Genomic DNA, 19,498 nt, shown 5'->3' with positions numbered 1-19,498 from the left:
GCTGGCGGGGGCAGTGAGGCTGGCTGGGGGAGATCGCGGGGGGGGAACTGGCTGGCGGGGGCAGTGAGGCTGGCTGGGGGAGATTGCGGGGCTGGCGGGGGCAGCAGGGCTGGCTCAGGGTGGGCGGAGGGGGAGGGGGGGGGAGAATCGGCCAGCGGGGAGCCGGACAGTTCAGGGCGCACACGGATCCTGAATCCAAATGGAAAAGCCGCAGTGCCTTTTACACATCCCCCCTGCTCCCGGTGAGGTGGAAAGGCCCCACAGTGTGTCAGAATGGAGAGAGCCTGGGGCGTTCACCATCCGGCATGAGAATGTGGATACGTAATTCCAAAGATGGTGTCGGCTTTCTGAAAAGAAACGCTCCCTTTTCAATACCTGACGTGGGGGTGCCGGGTTTTATTGGATCACAGGCCATTTTTCCAGTCCATGTTCCCTTAACTTGCTCGTAAGAATGTTGTGGGTGGCCGTATCAAAAACGTTGCTAAAGCTGGCCCTGGGGACTTTGGGAGGACCAAAACCAACGTATTTGCATATTTGTCATTTGCTTAATGAATATGCAAATGAATGCTACCAGTCCTCCTAAAGCTTGAGAATGGATTTACTGGTCCCCGTGTCAAAAAGTTTGGGAACCCCTGGACTAACAGACGTATTGGAGCATAAGCTTTCATGGGCAAAGCCCCACTTGTCAGATGCATCTGACGAAGTGGGTCTTTGCCCACGAAAGCTTATGCTCCTACACTGCAGTTAGTCTATAAGGTGCTACAGGACTCCTTGTCGCTAACTCTGTAGTGTAAACCAGGCCTGGAGTGTCTAACTCTATAGGGTAACCTGGGCTTTGAGTGACTAACTCTGTAGCGTAACCCGGCCTCTGACCCAGCGCCTGTGCCTGGTGGAGATCCAAAGAGACACGTTTGTGCACACTGAGCTGCAGAGGACAGGATTTGGTTCCTAGAGGAGCGGCGACTCCGGGTCTCCCCTGTTCTCAGCAGAGCAAGGCGCAGCAAGTGGGGTAAATGGCTCCGGTTCGGGACTGGGATTGGGGAAGCTGAAGGTCACACGGGCCCCCCGCGTGACTGTGCGCAAGGCAGTTTGTCTTTGTGCTGGGAACAAAGGCTGGGGCTGCTCCCCTTGCCACAGGGATGGTCTGTAGGGAGACGCTAGAATCTAATGCTTGGGCGGTAAGGTGAGATTGTGAAGCAGTGGGGAGAAGTAACAGCAATGAGAGGACGTTCCTATTGCTAAGAGATACTGTGCTGAGAGGCGCCGTAGGATTACCCCCCGCTGACATAGGCTGCACGTCACCTGAGACGTGTGGGGCTTGAGTCTGCCCCCACCTTAAATCAGTGAGTTGCCTGAGGAAGGACAGTGTGAGTGACCCGGTGCAGGGTCACACCACGCTGTCTTACACGGTGTTTCTGACATCTCCTAGCACCCAGCCCGTGCCAGTCGGTCTGTGCAAGGAAAGGGTCTTGGGGATTGGCGTTAGTTTGCGTTGGCGACTCACGGATCCCTCGTGCGACCGAGCTATTGCACGTGGCTGCCGTGCTGGCATGCTAGCGTGGTAATGTGACACGCGCACGATAAAGAGGCACTCGGAACAGCAGGGCTTGGGTTAGAACAGCCTGGACAGGATCGGAGGAGGAAGCTTCGTGTTGTCACAGTCCTGCCAACTCCCAGGAAGTGCCAGCCTCCTGCAGGCCCCCTCGATATGCCTTGGGGTTTGGACCCAGGGCTATGAAGGGCTGATGTCAATGAGGGTTGCAGGTGATCAGTGCCCTGTATGCCAGGTCCGCACTAGCTTAAGGTACACAAATCCAGCCGCGTAGAATACGTAGTTGGAGTCGGCTTATCTTAAGCCGAGATTGGTGGTGTCCCCACAATGCAAAAGGAGGAGCACCGGCCACTGGGGGGGGCATCCTCTGAGTTCCATTTAGCAGGTCTTAACTAGACTTGCTAAATCAAACTCTGGAAGATCAATGGCGGGAGCAGCAACCTTCCGTTTAGTGGAGGCGAGGTGTTGGTACCTGTTCCTTAAACAGGTGTAGCATCCACTTCGCTCCAAACACCGCCTGCACCCATGGTAGATTTTCCAAACTTACCCTCTTGTTGAGCGTTGGCCTCCTCGTTATCTCAGATAGCAAGAATCCAACAAGCCTACACGGGGGTTTCTCCCCAGGGGCTCTCATCCCAGACCCTACTTCCCTCTCCTCAGTGGGCTACTGGAACAACTCACTTGCAAGTCTCCCCTCCCCCCACTATTCTGTCTCACTGCACCTTGTACTGTCTCTCCGGGGCAAGAACTTGACCCACCAGAGGGGCCCAACAGCTAGAGCCGTGTGTGGATACAAAATTGGTGTCCGTACCTGCAAACACACGGGCATCGGCCAAAGAACACGGCTAACCTGTGGCACAGACTCTGTGGCTAAAACACGGAGCATCTTTCTCCCTGCTCTGAGTGCCGGGCCTGGACTAGCTGATCTCTCCAGGTCCCGTGTGGTGCTAGGATTCCTGGCACATGATTCCCGGGGCTGACGTGTTTTGTCGCGGTGATTGTTTCCGCTCGAGGGTGACGTCGTGGCTCGTCGGTCAGTGGCGAATCGTCCCCGTCCCCGCCCCGCCGAATGGAACCTGGCTCACGGTCAGCCACAGGGCTTGGGCCACCAATGGGAGAACATCTCAATGGAGACCAACACTGCAGGACGTCGGGCCAGGTGCCTTCTCTGCGCAGGCTGGCCTTGTCAGTTCTCATTCCAGTGGCCTCCAGGCAGGGGAGGGAAGGGACAGGCGGGAAGGGAGGAAAACGCCCCTGTGGCCAGCCGTGGAGGGGACAGCTGCTCTCAGACTCATGGCCGGGGTGCAGAGGGCAAGCGGCGTGCCAGATGGAACAGGTCATCCCGCCTGAGGGCGAGAGCTGTAACTTCATTCACCCGTCTCTAGGCCAGCCCCTGCCCTCTGCAGCAAACATCAGAGAACTTCCCCCGTCCCAGGCCTACGTCAATGAGATGCGGGTACTGGGGGAGCCCGGGGATCACAAGGGAGCTGGTAGGGCAACGGGCAAGAGGCAGAGAGTTTGAACCTTTGGACTTTGGGAAATGGCGGTTCTGCCTGCACTCCACGCATAGAGCTACTTCCTAATAGTGCCGCAAGGTCTGTGCGGACGAGCTGATCTAGGTTCTACTGAGGGATTCCCGATGCCCGATACAAATAAACCAATTAACGAGCATTAGTGTGAAAACTTCCCATTTCCATTTCCCATCATCAGGTCTGACAGCCAGCGCTGCCCCGAGAGACTTTTCCTCCGGCTGTACTCTTGGGTCCATGCAAATGGATTTTCAAGCTCTTGAACTGAAAAAACAGGCTTTGGAAGGGGGTTAGCTCCCTGAACACAGTGGGGGAGGGGGAGAGGGTCTTTCTTCACATGCAAGTTAGTTCTAATTTAAAAAAACACCAAGACTGATCAGCGTCAAGGTGACGTTGAGAAATCAAGTTTTTTTGCTGTTCAGGGGAGGCTTGGTTTGATGGTTCCCTGTTCTGTTCACTCCTTCCGGGGCACCTGACATCGGCCACTGTGGGCAGACGGGACTCTAGGCTGGATGGACCTTGGGTCTGCCCCAATACAGCCGCTCTGATCGTCTTATGTTGTGTGCTCTTATATTCAAGCCAGTCTTATTTTTAAGACTAGCTTGAAAAGCTAAGCCTCGCGGTTGTCACTGGGCTCCGGGTTCTTCGCCACCCTCCGGAGCAGAACGATCCCTGCCTGCGCTGGCGTGCTTTATGGCTTTTGGAGAGCGCGAGCAATACATTTGTGTGAGCCACGTCAGCTGTTACGCTGCTGTAAAACTGGAACTCAGGCACCGGGCCCGAAGAGCCGTTCTCCCATTCGCCCTACTGGATTTCTACTTCCCAATCTCCCACCTTCCGCTTTCGTTCTCACTGCACTGAACGGGAGAGATAGTTTGTGGTTGCAGGATTCATCTCACTATGTGAAACTCTTGAGAATAGCTTCAGAGGGGGAGCCGAGTTAGTCTGTAACAGGAAAAACTTAAGAACAAATAGGATTGTTCCGCCTTAGGGTATGTCTACACTTGCACCCTCTTTCGAGAGAGGGATACAAATGCAGACATTCGAAATTGGAAATGAAGCCAGGATTTCAATATCCCACACTTCATTTGCATAATTGTGTTATGGCGCTATTTTGAAATAAAAATGCTGTGTAGATGCGGTTGTTTCGAAAGAAAACCCTTCTTCGGAAATTACTGTTAAACCTCATTTTATAAGGGATAAGGGTTATTTCCAAAGAAGGGTTTCTTTCGAAATAACCGCATCTACACAGTGTTTTTATTTCGAAATAGCGCCATAATGTGATTGTGCAAATGAAGCATGGGATATTGAAATCCCGGCTTCATTTCCAATTTCGAATGTCTGCATTTGCATCCCTCTATCGAAAGCGGGTGCAAGTGTAGACATACCCTTAGAGACTAAGAAAACATGTAGATGGTGTCATGAGCTTTCATGGGCGCAACCCACTTCTTCAGATGACTGGAGTTATTAAAGGACTGCTCCTGTTCTGCCCGGCTAGGAACCCAGCGGCGGGCAGGCTGCTGCTGTCGAGGGAGGCTGGAGAGACGGCCGTGCTGCTTTGACTTTCCTCAAAGAGCTTACAGAGTTGGAAGGAATCCCTTTGGGATCAGCTCTGCCTTCCCACAACACTGCCCTGTCCACCAATGGGATCTATGCCGTCAAGTGCCAGCCATGCCCCTCTGCCTTGGATATTAGACAAACTGGACTGTCTCTGCTACAAAGGATAAATGGACACAAATCAGACATCAGGAATCTGAAAGGGAACTTTTTAACACAAAGCTGGAAGGGACCATTTTAACTTCTCTGGACACTCAATAATGGATTTAAAAGTAGCCATCCTTCTACAAAAGAACATTACCACCTGATTACAAAGGGAGACGGGGTAACTGGAGTTCATTTACAAATTCAGCACTGTCAAGTTAGGCTTGAATAAAGATCTGACCTGGTTAGAGCACTACAAAGGCCGTTTTCCCTCTTTTGATATTCACATCTCCACATCAAATGCTGCAAATGAGACGCATCCACCCTGACTCAATTAGTCGCATTAACACGGGTCCTACGATTGACATGTCACTGCTTTTGCTGTTATACACACCCGCAGTTCTGTAATTTCCACTTCAACTCATCTGATGACGTGGGTTTTACCCACGAAAGCTCATTGCCCAATAAATCCTGTGAGTCTCCAAGGTGCCTCAAGATGCCTCGTTGTTTTTGCATTTCTACGCCCAAGAAGAAAAATGCACGTTGGAAGGGCAGGATAATTCAGTCGGTATTTGCAGGAAGAACTAGCCTACTGGTGTGAAACCATTTCAGTGCATCTGCAGTGACCCTCTGTCTTTGCAGAGCTAGCTAGCCTGTGAGACGTGAAACCACAGTGCCTTGCTGGGATTAATGTAATTAACTTTGACGGTGCGGCGGGTAGAGGATCTGCGGGTGTTATCTTAATAGCCTTCCCCTGCTTTGTAGCACTCAAGAGCATTAGGAGAATTAGCAGTGAAAAGGAAGGCACAGCCTAGACTGGTCCCGGATTTGTGATGAAATAACCTGCCGGCATCAGGTTTGTTTGGCACAGGCAGGGCGGACAGCTTCAAGCACCGTGAATGTGGACGTGCTACCTCGACTTAGCGCCCCAGGAAGCACCGGGGAGTCATTACTTCGAATGACCCTGGGGAGTCGTTATTTCGAAATAGCAGCAGCGGCTATTCCGAAATGAGCGTTATTGCCCAAGGAAAGCAGGAGTCCAGATTTCAAAATAACAGGCGTGGTTGTGGGGGTGCTCGGCTTGTTATTTCGAAATAACGCCCTATCGCAGAGCAGGGCTGAGGCGCCACCGGACCGCTCGCTGCTTTTAAAGCTACAGACTAACACAGCTGCCCCCTGTGACTGCGTGGAAGGAGGAGCATCAGTTCTCTGCGGTCGGCGCGTTAGAACAGCTCCTGCCAGACGCCCATGCTCAGAGCCGTTCTTGGATGCTGCGGTGCCCGACAGCTGGGTGTTGGCTCCCAAGCGAGCGCGGAACTCCAGAGCAGACGGTGCTTTGGGGGCCGTTTCCACCCGATCGGTGAGGGAGGCTGCCTCCCGCCCCCTCGAGGCCACAGCGTCGGCCAGTGGCACGAACGCTGTTTCTTTCTAGCCGGTTTCACCGCCTGGGCAGGAAGGAGCCCAGCACCAAAGGTGGTTACATTGTTCCATATTCATGTGTCTGTTTTGTCCTAGTCGAGAATTTCCAGGCGTTATGCCTTTCTCTCTGCCTTGCCCACTTTGTTAGAAAATGAATGCAGTGGGAGGCTGACTCCCCATCTCTTCTCCTCCCTGCACACCTCACACAGGCCAGTGTCCTGTCTGCCCACAGTGGCCAATGCCAGGTGCCCCAGAGGGAGTGAACAGAACAGGAGCCATCATATGATCCCTCCCCTGTCGCCCATTCCCAGCCCCTGACAAACAGAGGCTAAAGGGTCACCATCCCTACCACCCTGGCTAATAAATACTGATGTGCCTATCCTCCATGAATGTATCTAGCTTTTTTATGAGCCCTGTTAAAGTTGTGGCCTTCACAACATCCTCTGGCGAGGAGTTCCACAGGTTGACTGCGCGCTGGGTGTCGAAAAAGTTCCTTTTGTTTGTTTTAAACCTGCTGCCTTTTCATTTCATTTGGTGACCCCTAGTTTGAATGTGATGGGAATAAGTACGTAACTTTTGATTATTCTCTTTTTCCACACCAGTCATGATTTTATAGACCTCTAGCCTATCCCTCCTCAGTCTCCTCTTTTCGAACTGAAAAGTCCCCCATCTTTTTAATCTCTCTTCATACGGGACCCGTTCCAAACCCCTCCTCATTTTTGTTGCCCTTTTCTGAACCTTCTCCCATGCCTGAAGGGAGATTGGGCCTTGGGTTAAAGCGATCACTATTGCCCCTGCTGGCAGCCACACACAGCCCTCGGTGGGGCAGCCCAGCAGGGACAGTGCCGCAGGGAAGGCGACCACAAGAGAAGACGAGTGACCAAGGCACGGTGCCGCTGCCCCCTTTTATACAGCCAGCAGCAAGCACCCGGTAGATTGCTCCTCCAGAGACCTCCCAGCCATTTGGCTTCCCAAACGTGCCGTCCTTGCACACTCAGTGGCTCCTTGCGGGCGATGATATGCACGCCGGGGCCCATATCTGTGCACGCCAGGTGTGTGAGCACTTTGAAAGCACGTCTATTGGAGGATTGCTGGTAAAGCATTCTAGCCCTCTCCTGCCAGGTGACCACAGACCCTTCCTTTTAGTATCACAGGGGTAGCCGTGTTAGTGTGAATCTGCATAAACAACGAGGAGTCCCGTGGCACCTTACAGACTAACAGATTTACTGGAGCATACGCTTTCGTGGGCACAGACCCACTTCGTTCCAGAGACAGGGTACCAGGACTGGACTCGATGATCCCTTCCTGTTCTAGTGTTCCTTACCTGCCTCTGGAATTTCCACTACGTGCATCTGACGAGGTGGGTCTTTGCATCTGACAAGGTGAGCCTAAGGTGCCACAGGACTCCTCGTTCCTTTTAGGAGACACTTCCTAGATCAACATATTGTTGCTCGCTCTCAAATTGGCTGTACTCAAGGAGAACATTGATTATCTCCCGGTGGTGTAAGTGATCAGTGATTAATTCCTTCTGTTGCTTTGTGTTTTCTCTCTCTGCAGGATATTTTCACACCCGAGTGCAAATTTAAGGAATCGGTCTTTGAAAACTACTACGTTATTTATTCCTCCACCCTGTACCGGCAGCAGGAGTCTGGACGCGCGTGGTTCCTGGGACTCAATAAAGAAGGTCAAATTATGAAGGGGAACCGGGTGAAAAAAACCAAACCCTCCTCACATTTTGTACCCAAGCCCATTGAAGGTATGGAACATTCCACTCCCTCCCCCCCCCCCGGCAGGTGGAAGCCCCCGGAGGGCAATGGGGAGCGATGGGCAGTGCTGGGGTTCAGCAGGATGGAGGGGGGACGGTACCACGCAGCAGGGACAGGAGCAAGGTGCCGCACTATCAATATCGGAGCCGCCCGTCTGCCTTGGCTGTGAGCTCTGCGGCAAATGTCCTCCAGCAGGTTGGGTTAGGAGCGGTCACACGGGGCCAAAGGGACGGAGCATCGTACCGGGGCGGTAGAGCCGCCGACCTCTAGGTCAGAAGGTTAAATACAACCTCACTGTGACATGGCCGCCTCTGCAAGCTCCCTGCAAGCCTTTGCCACAGGCGCCGGGGGGAATCTCAGTCCGGCCCCAAGCCGCCAGGTGTCACCTCGCAGAGGGTGTCTCCGCTCAGAGAGCCGGGACGTGGAGAGAGAACGGTCGCGATCCCCCCGGGGTGAGGCCGGCTGGCACGTGGCGAGATTGCTGGATGCGCCCAGCCCGTGGTCCTCAGAGTTATTCACCTTAGTGTCCGTCACAGGCGCTAGCGTCACGCTGGGGACAAACCCAGAGCTTTCCTCTTCCTAGTTGACAAGAAGATGCCGTGGGCAGAAAGTGCAGCAAGGGGTTTGAGGTTGGACGTTCGGAAAAACTTCCCAACTGTCCAGGTGGTTAAACACTGGAATAAATTGCCTGATAAATTGCCTCCATCTCTGGAGATATTGAAGAGCAGGTCAGACAGACACCTGTCAGGGATGGTCTAGACGGTGCTTGGTCCTGCCGCGAGGACCTCATGAGATTTCTTCCAGTCCTAGTGTTCTATGACTCTATGAATATTCTTCTTCCCAACAGAGACTCCTCAGGGAGGAGGGCTGGGCCTAGATCTGTATTTTCAGTGTTAGAAATAGTTTCCAAGGCCAACTTCTCAAGTTCCCCATTTCCTCCGCCCTTCGCAGGGCTTGTCTGCACACCGAGTTATACCTGCCTACCTGAAAGTGTGTGTGTAAGGGGCGGGGGGTTGAACTGGTTTCATTCCACCAGTGCAAAAGGCCACGTGGACGCTCTTATTTTGGTTTCAAGCGCGCTTACTTCAGTTTGGCTGAAGTGGCTTCTAGTTAAAGCACAAAAAGCTGGTGCCAGAGGGCACGTCTACACTCGGAAATTATTTTGAAATAAGTACATTCAAAATACTAACTCCCCAAACCTCTGTTTCGAAATAAGCTGCTTCCCCAAGGCAAGCAGGAGGGCAGATTTTGAAATAACCCGCCGGTTTTGAAATAGCGGGCTTGGTCGTGTGGATGCTCCACTTACTATTTCGAAATAAGGGGGGTTATTTTGCGATAACTCCCTAGTGTAGACCAGGGCAGAGCATCCACAGAGGTTTCTCTCCGCTTTGATGCGAACTTGCATGGAGAGAAACTTCCTGTCAAACGCGACTCCTCTGCGGAGCGGGAGTGGCAGGAATCCAGAGCCAAACGTCGTCTCGAGGCACAAGGGAAGGGGAGAGAAACGGGCCGAGGGCTGGGAAACACCCAATTCCAGCAGTGGGACTGAACATAGTCTGTTCCCTGATTTCATTCGTCACTCCCACCGCATGCAGGGATGTGCACGTTGCTTACGCCCCGCTCAGAACCGTTTCGCTCGTGCGGGACAATTGGCGCGCACACGCTGAGCCGAGAGCCCCGGCTTTCCCCGCCGATGACTCGGCCGCTGCCCCAGTTTAGCGACGCTGGCGTAAGGGCCACGGTGCAGCCGGCCGGCGTGCAGACCGCCCGAGGCCCTGCGCTGCTGTTTGCCCAGGAGGGATGGATTTAACTAGGACGAGTTTTCTAATGAAAGCCGCAGAACAAAGCCCCGGGCGCTGCCAGGACCTCAGCACACTGGCAAATGGCTTCAGACCGGAAGCTTTTCCGCACTCTCCCGGGCTGCGTTGCCCTTCGCTAGGGGAGGTTGGAGACGGATGGCAGCTGGGTCCAGAGGAGAACAGCCACTAAGCCCTTCAGGCTGGTGGCTGAGGCCGATGAATTCCAGCCCACGGGTGAACTCCCCTGCCGCAAACCTCTCCCCCCCGCGGCTGCCTCCTCAGAGTCATTAGTAGCAGGAAACCTGCAGCATCTGGGCCTCCCCTCCCTCCAACGGCTCGGAGTGCCCCCCCGGCCTCCTCTGACCGTCTCCCCACTGCTCTCTAGGGATGGAAAAGAGGAGCCGAACAGTCGACTACCCGATAAGCCTAGGCTATTGGCATTCTTCCTCCCCCTTGCTGCCTCTGTATCAGAGGCAGCAAGCTGGGGGGAGGGGGAGTGAACAGGAGCCGGTGCTGCGGGAAGCCAATTTAAAAGCCAGCTCCCCCCAGGACCATCTCCGTGGGGCAGAGGTGGGGGGGACAGGGGAGGCAGAGGCTTGGTGGTGCTGCCGCTCTGCCATTTAAACCTAGTAAGGCAGAGATGCAGCAGGCGCAGCGAGCGAAATTCCATCGACTACTCGATTGGCTGATTGATCCCAATGTAACACCCCCACCGCGTCTGTGCCTGTCTCCTGCTCGCCGGGCCGGGGACCCGTCTGGGAGTGGAGAGGTTTCTCCCACGGCGGCTGGGCTCGTCTTTGTGACCGATATGTGGGTGCTGCCGCCTCCGTGTGGCCTCTGGCTTGGGGGGCTCCCTTCCAGTGAGGGATTTGGCTTGAGGCTTGTGAGAGGGCCAGTCCCTCACCCTCGCGCGCCCCCGCTTCTCACGCGAGCAGAGCACAGCAGGCCCGCAGTCCGGAGAGGCCAGCGTTTCGATGTGTATTCGGATTGGCCTCCCGCAAGGAGGACTCCAGTTGCCTTTCCTTTCCCCCCTTCCCTCCCCCCCACGTCCTGTTTGTCCCCAATATATCTCGCAGCAAGTTTTTCAGGCCAACCCTACCCAGACATTCTCCAGCAATGTAACTAACCAACCCCGACACACTGGAACGGGAAAAGCAGCAGGCCCCCTGTGGCGCCTTAGATAGCTTTATAGTCAAATGAGCGTTCGTGGGCAAAACCCACCTCTGCGGCTGAGCGGGAGAAGTGGGGTGTGCCTGGGAAAGCTCATGAGCTCATCTGTATATTTTGGTGAGTCCCTCCGGTGCCACAAGACGGCTCGTTGCTTTGAAAGTTACAGACTCAGGCGGCTCTCTCTCTGAGGGTCTGTCTACACTGCCACCCTAGTTCAAACGAGGGTGGCTAATGGTGGCATTCGAACTTGCAAATGAAGTATGAGGAGAGGTTAAAGCGACTGGGACTTTTCAGTTTAGAAAAGAGGAGATGGGGGGATACGATAGAGGTCTATAAAATCATGAGTGGTGTGGAGAGGGCCGATAAAGAAAAGTTATTTATTAGTTCCCATAATAGAAGAATTAGAGGACACCAAATGAAATGAATGGGTAGCAGGTTTAAAACTAATAAAAGAAAGTTCTTCTTCACACAGCATGTAGTCAACCTGTGGAACTCCTTGCCAGAGGAGGCTGTGAAGGCTAGGACTATAAGAGAGTTTAAAGAGAAGCTAGATAATTTCATGGAGGTTAGGTCCATAAAAGGCTATTAGCCAGGGGATAAAATGGTGTCCTTGGCCTCTGTTTGTCAGAGGGTGGAGAGGGATGGCAGGAGACAAATCACTTGATCATTGTCCTCAGTCCACCCTCTCTGGGGCACCTGGCGTTGGCCGCTGTCAGCAGACAGGATACTGGGCTAGATGGACCTTTGGTCTGACCCAGTACGGCCGTTCTTATGTTCTTATGATCTAAGCCCAGGCTTCATTTGCATGTACCTGGGTGCCGCCATTTTTAAATGCCCCGTAGTTTGAACTACCTGCAAGGAGGTTTAATGGTAGTTCGAATTAGGAGCTTTAATTCCAACTACCTCTTCCGTGCCACGTGTAGCTGCGGGCAGGTAGTTCGAACTATGGGGCATTTAAAAATGGTGGCGCCCGGGAACATGCAAATGAAGCCCGGGATATTTAAATCCCGGGCTTCATTTGCAAGTTCGAATGCCTACATTAGCCACCCTAGTTCGAACTAGGGCAGCAGTGTAGACAGACCCTGAGATACTGTAGCATGATCATCTAACTCGGGGTTGGGCAAATTCCGGCCAACGCAAGAGGCGTCCCGGCGTGTGATGCTTCCTGCCGCGCGCATTGGCTGCGAACGGCAATTCGCGACCAACCACAGCTGTGATCGTTCGATACCTGCAGAGGCGCAGGCAATTATAGAGACGGTGGCCCAGCAGGGCCTATCCCTGTGGGCTGCGTTTTTTTTTATTGCTCACCCCGATCTAACCAGTATGCACCACCACCTTCCTTGGCTCACACCCAGCAGAGTTAATTCGTCAGGAGACAATCGGAGACGCAGGCGGCACCAGACGGAGACGCCCTGGAGAGATGAGGAGCGGGTCTTTGCTGGACAGAACGCGCTCAGCCGAAGTGTCAAAGACTGGTTTGGAAGGAACCTTTCTGCCTGGCCTTGCTCTGATATCGGCCTTTCCAGGCAGGCCTGAGTATCTGGGCCCTGCCAGTGCAGTGCAGTTGGGTGTGAGCGTGTGGCCACGGCGGTGCCTGGCGGCAGGAGGTCACGGTGAGACTGGTCCCGCAGAGCCGGGAGGCAGGACGCTCTCCTTACAGTACACGCAGCTGCTGTGCTTGGATTTCCAACCCCCCAGCACCGCCCGGGAGTCCCTCTCCCTCACCCACATCTGCCCGCCCATGCGCGCGTCCATCGTCGCGGTGATCCAGACTGACCGTGCGAGCCACGGTCCTCCACTCCTTCCCACCACCAGCTGCTGCACGAGACCTGGCTGCTGCCCAAGCCAAGGCGCGGGTCAGCCTGGCTAAGCGAGGCTCACAGCAGGCCTACGAGTGACGTTTGCTCCGTTCCACGTGTCTCGGCTCTGCCCCGCCCACCAGGCTGCGTGGGCAGAGTTAAGGTGAAATACAAGGCACGATGAAAGCGCTGCGCAGCCATGGGACCCCCACCCATGAACGTCAGGGACAGGCACCCAATATTTTGCGGGAACTTCCCAGCCAGGTGGAAGACCTTGAGGGGCCCTCTAGGGGCAGGAGGATGGAAAGAAGGGACCGATCGAGCGAGGGTTACGATGTACCTCTCATCCTGCATTTTTGAAGCTCAGCTAACACAAACGCCCCCGTCCTTTGTGCAAGACTGTGGTTGGGTGGCCAGCAGCGTCTGAGCACCCCCTGGTGGCCGGGGTAGCTCTGCAAGGTGCTGCTCCTCTGTTTCTTCTGCATCGCTCCTTAAGCCAGACTCCTCCCAGTCTTGCTCACCCAAACTTACCTCCGGCCTGGAGGTGGGCACGGCCCCTCCCATGGAGGTACCATCCCTGTTTCTGCCAGGACAGCAGGAGACAAGGCCAAGGCTGTTCTCTTTGCCTTCTCCCAAACCTCACCTTCCTTCTCCGAAGGCTACTGCAGGAGACTGTCCCCGCTTGCTGCTTCTACTCTGCGATTCTGCCTTTGCCTCTTAGACCGGCATGCCCTGTGACTCTTTCTAGCCCCGCTGTCTGCTCCCTTACAAGGCCCCTACAGCAGGGCAGTGCTGTTGTCCCTGTTCTGCAGAGTGGGAACTGAGTCATAGCTATTAAGAGACACCTCCAAGGTCACACGGGAGGTCGGTGGCAGAGCTGGGCATTGACGTCAAAAGACCAAAGCTCATGCCGCAGGCACTGAAACTGCCTTCCTCTTCATTTGGAAATGTGGCCTCCCACGAAGGCCACTGGGAGACGACATATGAGGGGGCTGAGAGTTAGCGCTGGAAAGTTTTGGCAGTTGAGGAGGATTTTTGCCTGCTGGAGAAGAGAGGCGTCACAAACAACAAAACCAGAAATCAGGCCGCCCACCACTGACTGGGATGAGATGAGAAGTGGCAGCAGTTCAGTGGGGAGCAGCAAAATTATGCGGCAGCTCCGTGTAAACAGCACCAAAAGCAGCCTCCCCGCTGCTAGAGCTATGGATAAGGGAAGCGGCTTCTTTTACTCCCGCCAGTAACGCTGCTGCTTCTGGGTTCCGCAGGCCTCTGGCGCCAGCGCGAACAGGCAACATACAGAAATGCAAAACCCTCCTGCGAACGCCTGCGTTCAACGGGACTCTTCCGTGCAGCGGCAGCGTGAAGCCGCGGTGACCCTGCTCAGCGCTTTCAAGCCGCGTCACCTGTCGGGGTCGCGGGAGCCTTAGCTCATGCCTGGCACGGTGCCAGTCTGGGAGTTGACCCCCACCTCTGCAGACGTCTTCTGGGATTTTACGTTCCGGTTGTCAAGAAGCCGTTAAGACGGGAACTTGCGGACAGAGCCAGCATACGTGGAATCACCGCGGGGACCCGGGCAGCCTTGCAAAGCCGTTCCAAGTGCGCTCTGTCCAGGGCTACACGGGATGCGGTGAAGGCCAGGACTTTAACAGGGTTCAGGAAAGAGCTAGATAGATCCATGGAGGCTGGGTCCATCGATGGCTATAGCCAGGCTGGGCAGGAAGGGTGCCCCGAGACTCTGTTGTGGTCCCTCCCTCCAGGGCACCTGTCCCTGGCCACTGTGGGCAGACAGGACACTGGGCTGGAGGGACCTTTGCTCTGACCCCGTCTGGCAATAGTCAAGGCAATTGCCTTCCCAGAACTACCCACGCTCCCTTGGCCCCCGGGGCCGTGAGAGCCGCAGCCCTCGGCCTGATCAGGAAGGATCCAGTTGGGTGGGGCTTGGCTCTATGGGAGGAGGTTGCGGTAGGGGCGGGGTTTCAGGCAGAAGGGGCTGGACTCAGGTGGAAGGGGCGGAGCTGGGAGTTGCCTTCCCCAGTTGGGCCTTCACCCGCCGCCCGTGCCAGGGGCCTATCTTGCTACTGTCTGAAAACTAATACAGCCCTGCATCCCGTGGTCCTCTGAGAGTCTGTAGCTATCGTCTAAGGCAATACCTGTAATCTCTCGGACACCACCGTGCAAGCCCAGCAGGCACCCCGGGGTTTGTGAATGGGGATTCACAACATCCTCTGGCAAGGAGTTCCCCAAGTTGAATGCACTGTGCTCTCCTTGGCCACCGCAGAGGCTCTGGGACTCAGTCAGACGTTCCTCGTATTTTCGCAAATCTCCCGCTAGTAATAAAGAGGAGGAAGAACTGAGGAGAAGACATAACTGGTCTGGAAGTCACACTGGACCGATTCAGGAGGTGTCAGGCACGTTGGGGTGTCTCCAGGCTGTGGAATAATCACTAGCTAGCCAGTCTCCTCGTGCCGCGTGCCCCAGCCCAGGATGCAGGCCGTGCCCGTGCGAAGCTTACAGGCTGGGTTTCATGCCGAGGCAACGGTTGGGTTCCGCGCGGGAGCGACGTGCCCCGGCGCCAGCGGGTGGTAGCTGCGCATCTCCTCTCTGTTCCTTTGGCATTCCCAGCCTGAATGCTGCTGTGGGAAGAGGGCAACTGCAAGTCCTTTTGCTCCAGGCAGGAGCGAGGGCCGTGTCGTATTCTCACCAGGGGTGCACGGATGGAATTGCCTTTTCACGTGTTGCACAACTTGCCGTGCGTGAGCAGAACGCCGTTTGGTCACTCTCCCTCCACCCGTGGCAGTTGTTTTCACAAACACACACTCAGCCCGTGCCGTTTGCTTGTGTGCACGAGGCGCTCGTGGCAGCACGGGACACGCTTGGGGGGGGGGGTGCAAAGAGAGCAGTCGGTGTGTCTCACGTTTGACCAGGCTGAACCGGTTTGCGCTCTGGACAGCCTGCCTGAGTGACTCACTGACCCGGGCTCTCAGGCTAAGCCAGCCAGGCTACGGGATCGCTGAGCGGGGGCTTTGAGCAGAGGCAAGGCCCCAGGCCATGTGCCCGCCAAAGGAGAAGCGGTGCCACGGGGGGCTATCGGGTGATTAGAGGTTGGATCGATCCCACCACGACCAGGCTCCTGGCTGGGAGGACCTCATCGCTGGAGTTGATTCCTAGCTCCGGCCCAGACTCAGGGGCAAACGTGGGTACGTTCCGTATCCTCTGCACTTTGCTTTCTCCCACCTGGACTGGCCTTTCGGGATCTTCGCGCAGGGCGGCCCCCTCCGCCAAGCGGCGCGCTCGAGGCCGAGCGACGGTGGGAGTTTAACGTGCCTCGAGCTGCCTCGCACGGAAGGTGCCGGGTGGCCAGAAACGTGATTTTTCCTGGTTCGTGTTTGCAAGGCGGTGGCGGGTCTAGTAGCGACGTTTGGCTGCTCCCTGGCCGGTGGCGCCGGGCGGGACTCGACCTGTGTGTCCTAGCGCCCTTTCAGCCTGGCCCTAAGTGGCGGGAGATATTCCCGGACCAGGGCCAGGCCACACACACAAGGCCCGAACTCACTGCTCTGCAAGCGGAGGGTTTTCCTTGCGTCGGCCACGTTGCAATGGAGTCGTGGGCCATGGTGCACGGAAGCGCTGCTGGCGGGAGAGCCGGCCTGCATGTCTGCTGTGCACGGGGAAAGGGGGAAGGCTGGCAGGAGTCAGTGTGCCCCGCATGTGGGACGCGGGGTTCTCACGCCCCCCTCTCTCGTTCTCATCCTGGGCCTCGCCACACCGTTCCCTGGCTGGCTGGGAGGGCAGTGCCCGGCGTGCAGCTGGATTGCGGAAGGCGGGCCGGGCGGGGCGGGCTGTGGAGACCCTTGCTCAGCATTTCCTTGGGCCTTTCTCGGGGCTGGAGCAGAGCAAGGCTGCGCATTGGCGGCCCCCTGGCAGAGCGGGCTGGTGCGGTGTCTGAGAGGGACGGGCTCTCCCACTGCCCGGCAAGAGGATTAATAGGACGCGGGTGGCCAGATACCTCCACAAAAAATTGGTTGAGAAAAAAAAAAAAAAAAGGACCAAACTTGTTGACCCAAAAGAATCAGGGGAAAGATGTTTTACACGTCCGGGAGTTTCTGGGTTTTTTACCGGACAGAAGATGCAATTCCCAGACTGTCCGGACAAAAACTGGACACCTGGAACCCAGCTACTCCCCTTCTTAACGGCCTGCCCTTCTGCCCTCTGCCACAGGCGGGGAAGGGCCACACCCAGCCCCGCTCTGTCCCCGCCGGGCGGCTCCCGGGGCACCGGGAAGGCAGTGCTGCACGGCAGCCCCAGAAGGGAAGGAATCGATTCTCCGCCCTCCGTGGCTTCCCAGCGGCCCGAGGGCTTGGCCCAGTCTGGGCAGCAGGGAGTCAAAGAGCAGAGCCACCCCGTGAATTGCTGCGCTCCGGCTGGAAGGGCAGAGCGGGTTCCCGTGAGCACCGCAGTGTCCAGGGCCGGAGGCGGGCGTCCTCTGAGGCGGGCCCGGCTCCCCGTTGGACGTGGGGGTCCCGTTGCTTGTCGGGGGAGGGGCTAACCCCTTGCTCCGCTACTAGCCGGGCCGGACGCGGGACGTGCATTTTGCATGGGTAGGTCATGAAACCATGGAATCTAGCCCAGCGGATTCCAGACGCCGGGCGCCCCAGCACTGGGGGGTGGGGTGTCGGGCGCTGGGGCTCGTGGCTGCAGGGGATCGGGTGAGCAGTGGGGGGGCTAAGGCAGCTCCCTGCCTGTCCTGGCACCGCAGATTGTGCTGCGCCCCGGAAGTGGCCTGGCTCCTAGGTGGGGGGAGCACAAGACTCCGTGCACCGCCCCTGCCCCCAGCACTAGCTCTGCACGCCCGTGGGCTGGGAACCTGCTTCTGGGGGCAGCCTGGTCAGCAGCCTGGTCAGCCCCCCGCCTCTTAGAGCCCCCACCCCTTAGAGCTTCCCAGTATTAGCCTTGTCCCCAGGCCCCCCCAGTGCCAGCCCCCCGCCTCTTAGAGCCCCACATCCCTTAGAGCTTCCCAGTATCAGCCTTGTCCCCAGCCCCCCCAGTGCCAGCCCCCCGCCTCTTAGAGCCCCCACCCCTTAGCGCTTCCCAGTATTAGCCTTGCCCCCAGCCCCCCCAGTGTCAGCCCCCCGCCTCTTAGAGCCCCACATCCCTTAGAGCTTCCCAGTATTAGCCTTGCCCCCAGGGCCCCCCCCCAGTGCCAGCCCCCCGCCTCTTAGAGCCCCCACCCCTTAGCGCTTCCCAGTATTAGCCTTGCCCCCAGGGCCCCCCCCAGTGCCAGCCCCCCCCTCTTAGAGCCCCCACCCCTTAGAGCTTCCCAGTATTAGCCTTGCCCCCAGGGCCCCCCAGTGCCAGGCCCCCGCCTCTTAGAGCCCCACATCCCTTAGAGCTTCCCAGTATTAGCCTTGTCCCCAGGCCCCCCCCCAGTGCCAGCCCCCCGCCTCTTAGAGCCCCCACCTCTTAGAGCCCCTCACCTCCAGAGCCCCCCAGAACGAGCCCCACCCCACCCCCGGAGCCTGCCCCGCCCCCCTCACCTAGCCCTGCGCTGCTGCAGGCTGAGCGCTGCTGCCCGGGTCGCAGCTGCTCTGAGGCTGCTGCGCCGGGCTCCACACGCCCCCCCGGTGCAGCAGGGCGCTCCTCCGCGGCTGGGAAGAGACCGCGCCCTGCCCGGTGCTGGTTGGCTGAGAGGCGGGGGCAGCGTACCCCGGCCCCCAGAGCCGCAGCTGGGAAATCCTCCGCTTGTCTGTGGGCCTCTAGGAGCGGGTGTGAGAGCCGCCCGGGCAGAGGACCCTGGCTCCTAAGGGATGTCTCCCGGGGGTGCGGAGGCCTTGCGGTGTGTGGCGGGGGAGGGAGGAGGCGAGGGGTGGGAATCGTCATGCGCATCGTGACAGACCGCCGTGGCTGGGCTCGCGTGGGCGCTGATCGTCCCTTTTCTGTTGCAGTGTGCATGTACAGAGAGCCATCGCTGCATGAAATCGGGGAGAAGCAAGGCCGCTCCAGAAAAAGTTCAGGGACACCCACCATGAACGGAGGCAAAGTTGTTAACCAGGACTCCACATAGCCGGCCCACACCCCTCGCCCCGCTTCCAGTTCCTCCCCTCCTGCTCACCCGCCCACCCACCCGGCGCCACCTCCCCGCGACAGTGCACGGAGCAGGGCAGGACCCGCCGGCAGCGGTAGGATTCCGAACTCGCCCATCTCTCGTGGCGTGGGACGAGGAAATCCACTCCCCGCTCCCGCCTGTCGCTACGTTTTCAAAACCGCAACAAGCAAACGAAGAAACAATGTTTTAAATCAGGACTCCATTCACATTGTCCAAGCAAACTGTTTGCTCTGTGATCCAAAGGGGAAACATCTCTTCTCTGCATAGTGCTAATCAATCATTATTAACTGATATATATAAGAAATAATAATAATAAAGATGTTACCTTTAAAAATAAAAATAAAAAAGCTTTTGGAGAATTGAACTTCGCTCACAATGTGCTGAAATCAAGCCGGGTTGTAAAAACGGACTTCTCCGTGCTTTGGGGTTCCTGTCTGCCCTCAGGCCCACGCCCGCGGCGGGCCCGTCCGGTTGCCCGGCAGCCGGCTGGGGTTCCCGCAGTGCAGAAGAGGAAGGGACGGGTTGTCGGGACGGCCCGGCTGAGTTAGGGGCAGACGGGCACAGGCGATGGACAAGCCGCTGTGCACCTGGCATTGTGCTTGCTACTGGTATTTGGCCATGGAGCGTTTTCTGCCCTCCTCCGCCCCAAACATTTGTGTTCCC

The 19,498-nt window shown here is 56.8% G+C and overlaps 1 protein-coding gene across 2 annotated transcripts in view; it reads left to right on the top strand.

The window, feature by feature from the left end:
* FGF12 (fibroblast growth factor 12) overlaps positions 1 to 19,197 on the top strand; it is a 244,174-nt gene extending 224,977 nt beyond the window's left edge. For both annotated transcript variants that reach the window (XM_075938276.1, XM_075938275.1), the window contains 2 exons: positions 7,759 to 7,957; positions 18,675 to 19,197. In XM_075938276.1, the coding sequence (XP_075794391.1) occupies positions 7,759 to 7,957; positions 18,675 to 18,793 (318 nt within the window). In that variant the 3' untranslated portion in view covers positions 18,794 to 19,197. The remainder of the gene's footprint in view (positions 1 to 7,758; positions 7,958 to 18,674) is intronic.
* Positions 19,198 to 19,498: the final 301 nt, after the last annotated feature.

This window comes from Pelodiscus sinensis, chromosome 10 (assembly GCF_049634645.1).
Source record: "Pelodiscus sinensis isolate JC-2024 chromosome 10, ASM4963464v1, whole genome shotgun sequence".
Classification (NCBI taxonomy): Eukaryota; Metazoa; Chordata; order Testudines; family Trionychidae; genus Pelodiscus; species Pelodiscus sinensis.
Note: the sequence above shows the minus strand (reverse complement) of the source record. Positions and strands in the feature narration are given on the sequence as shown.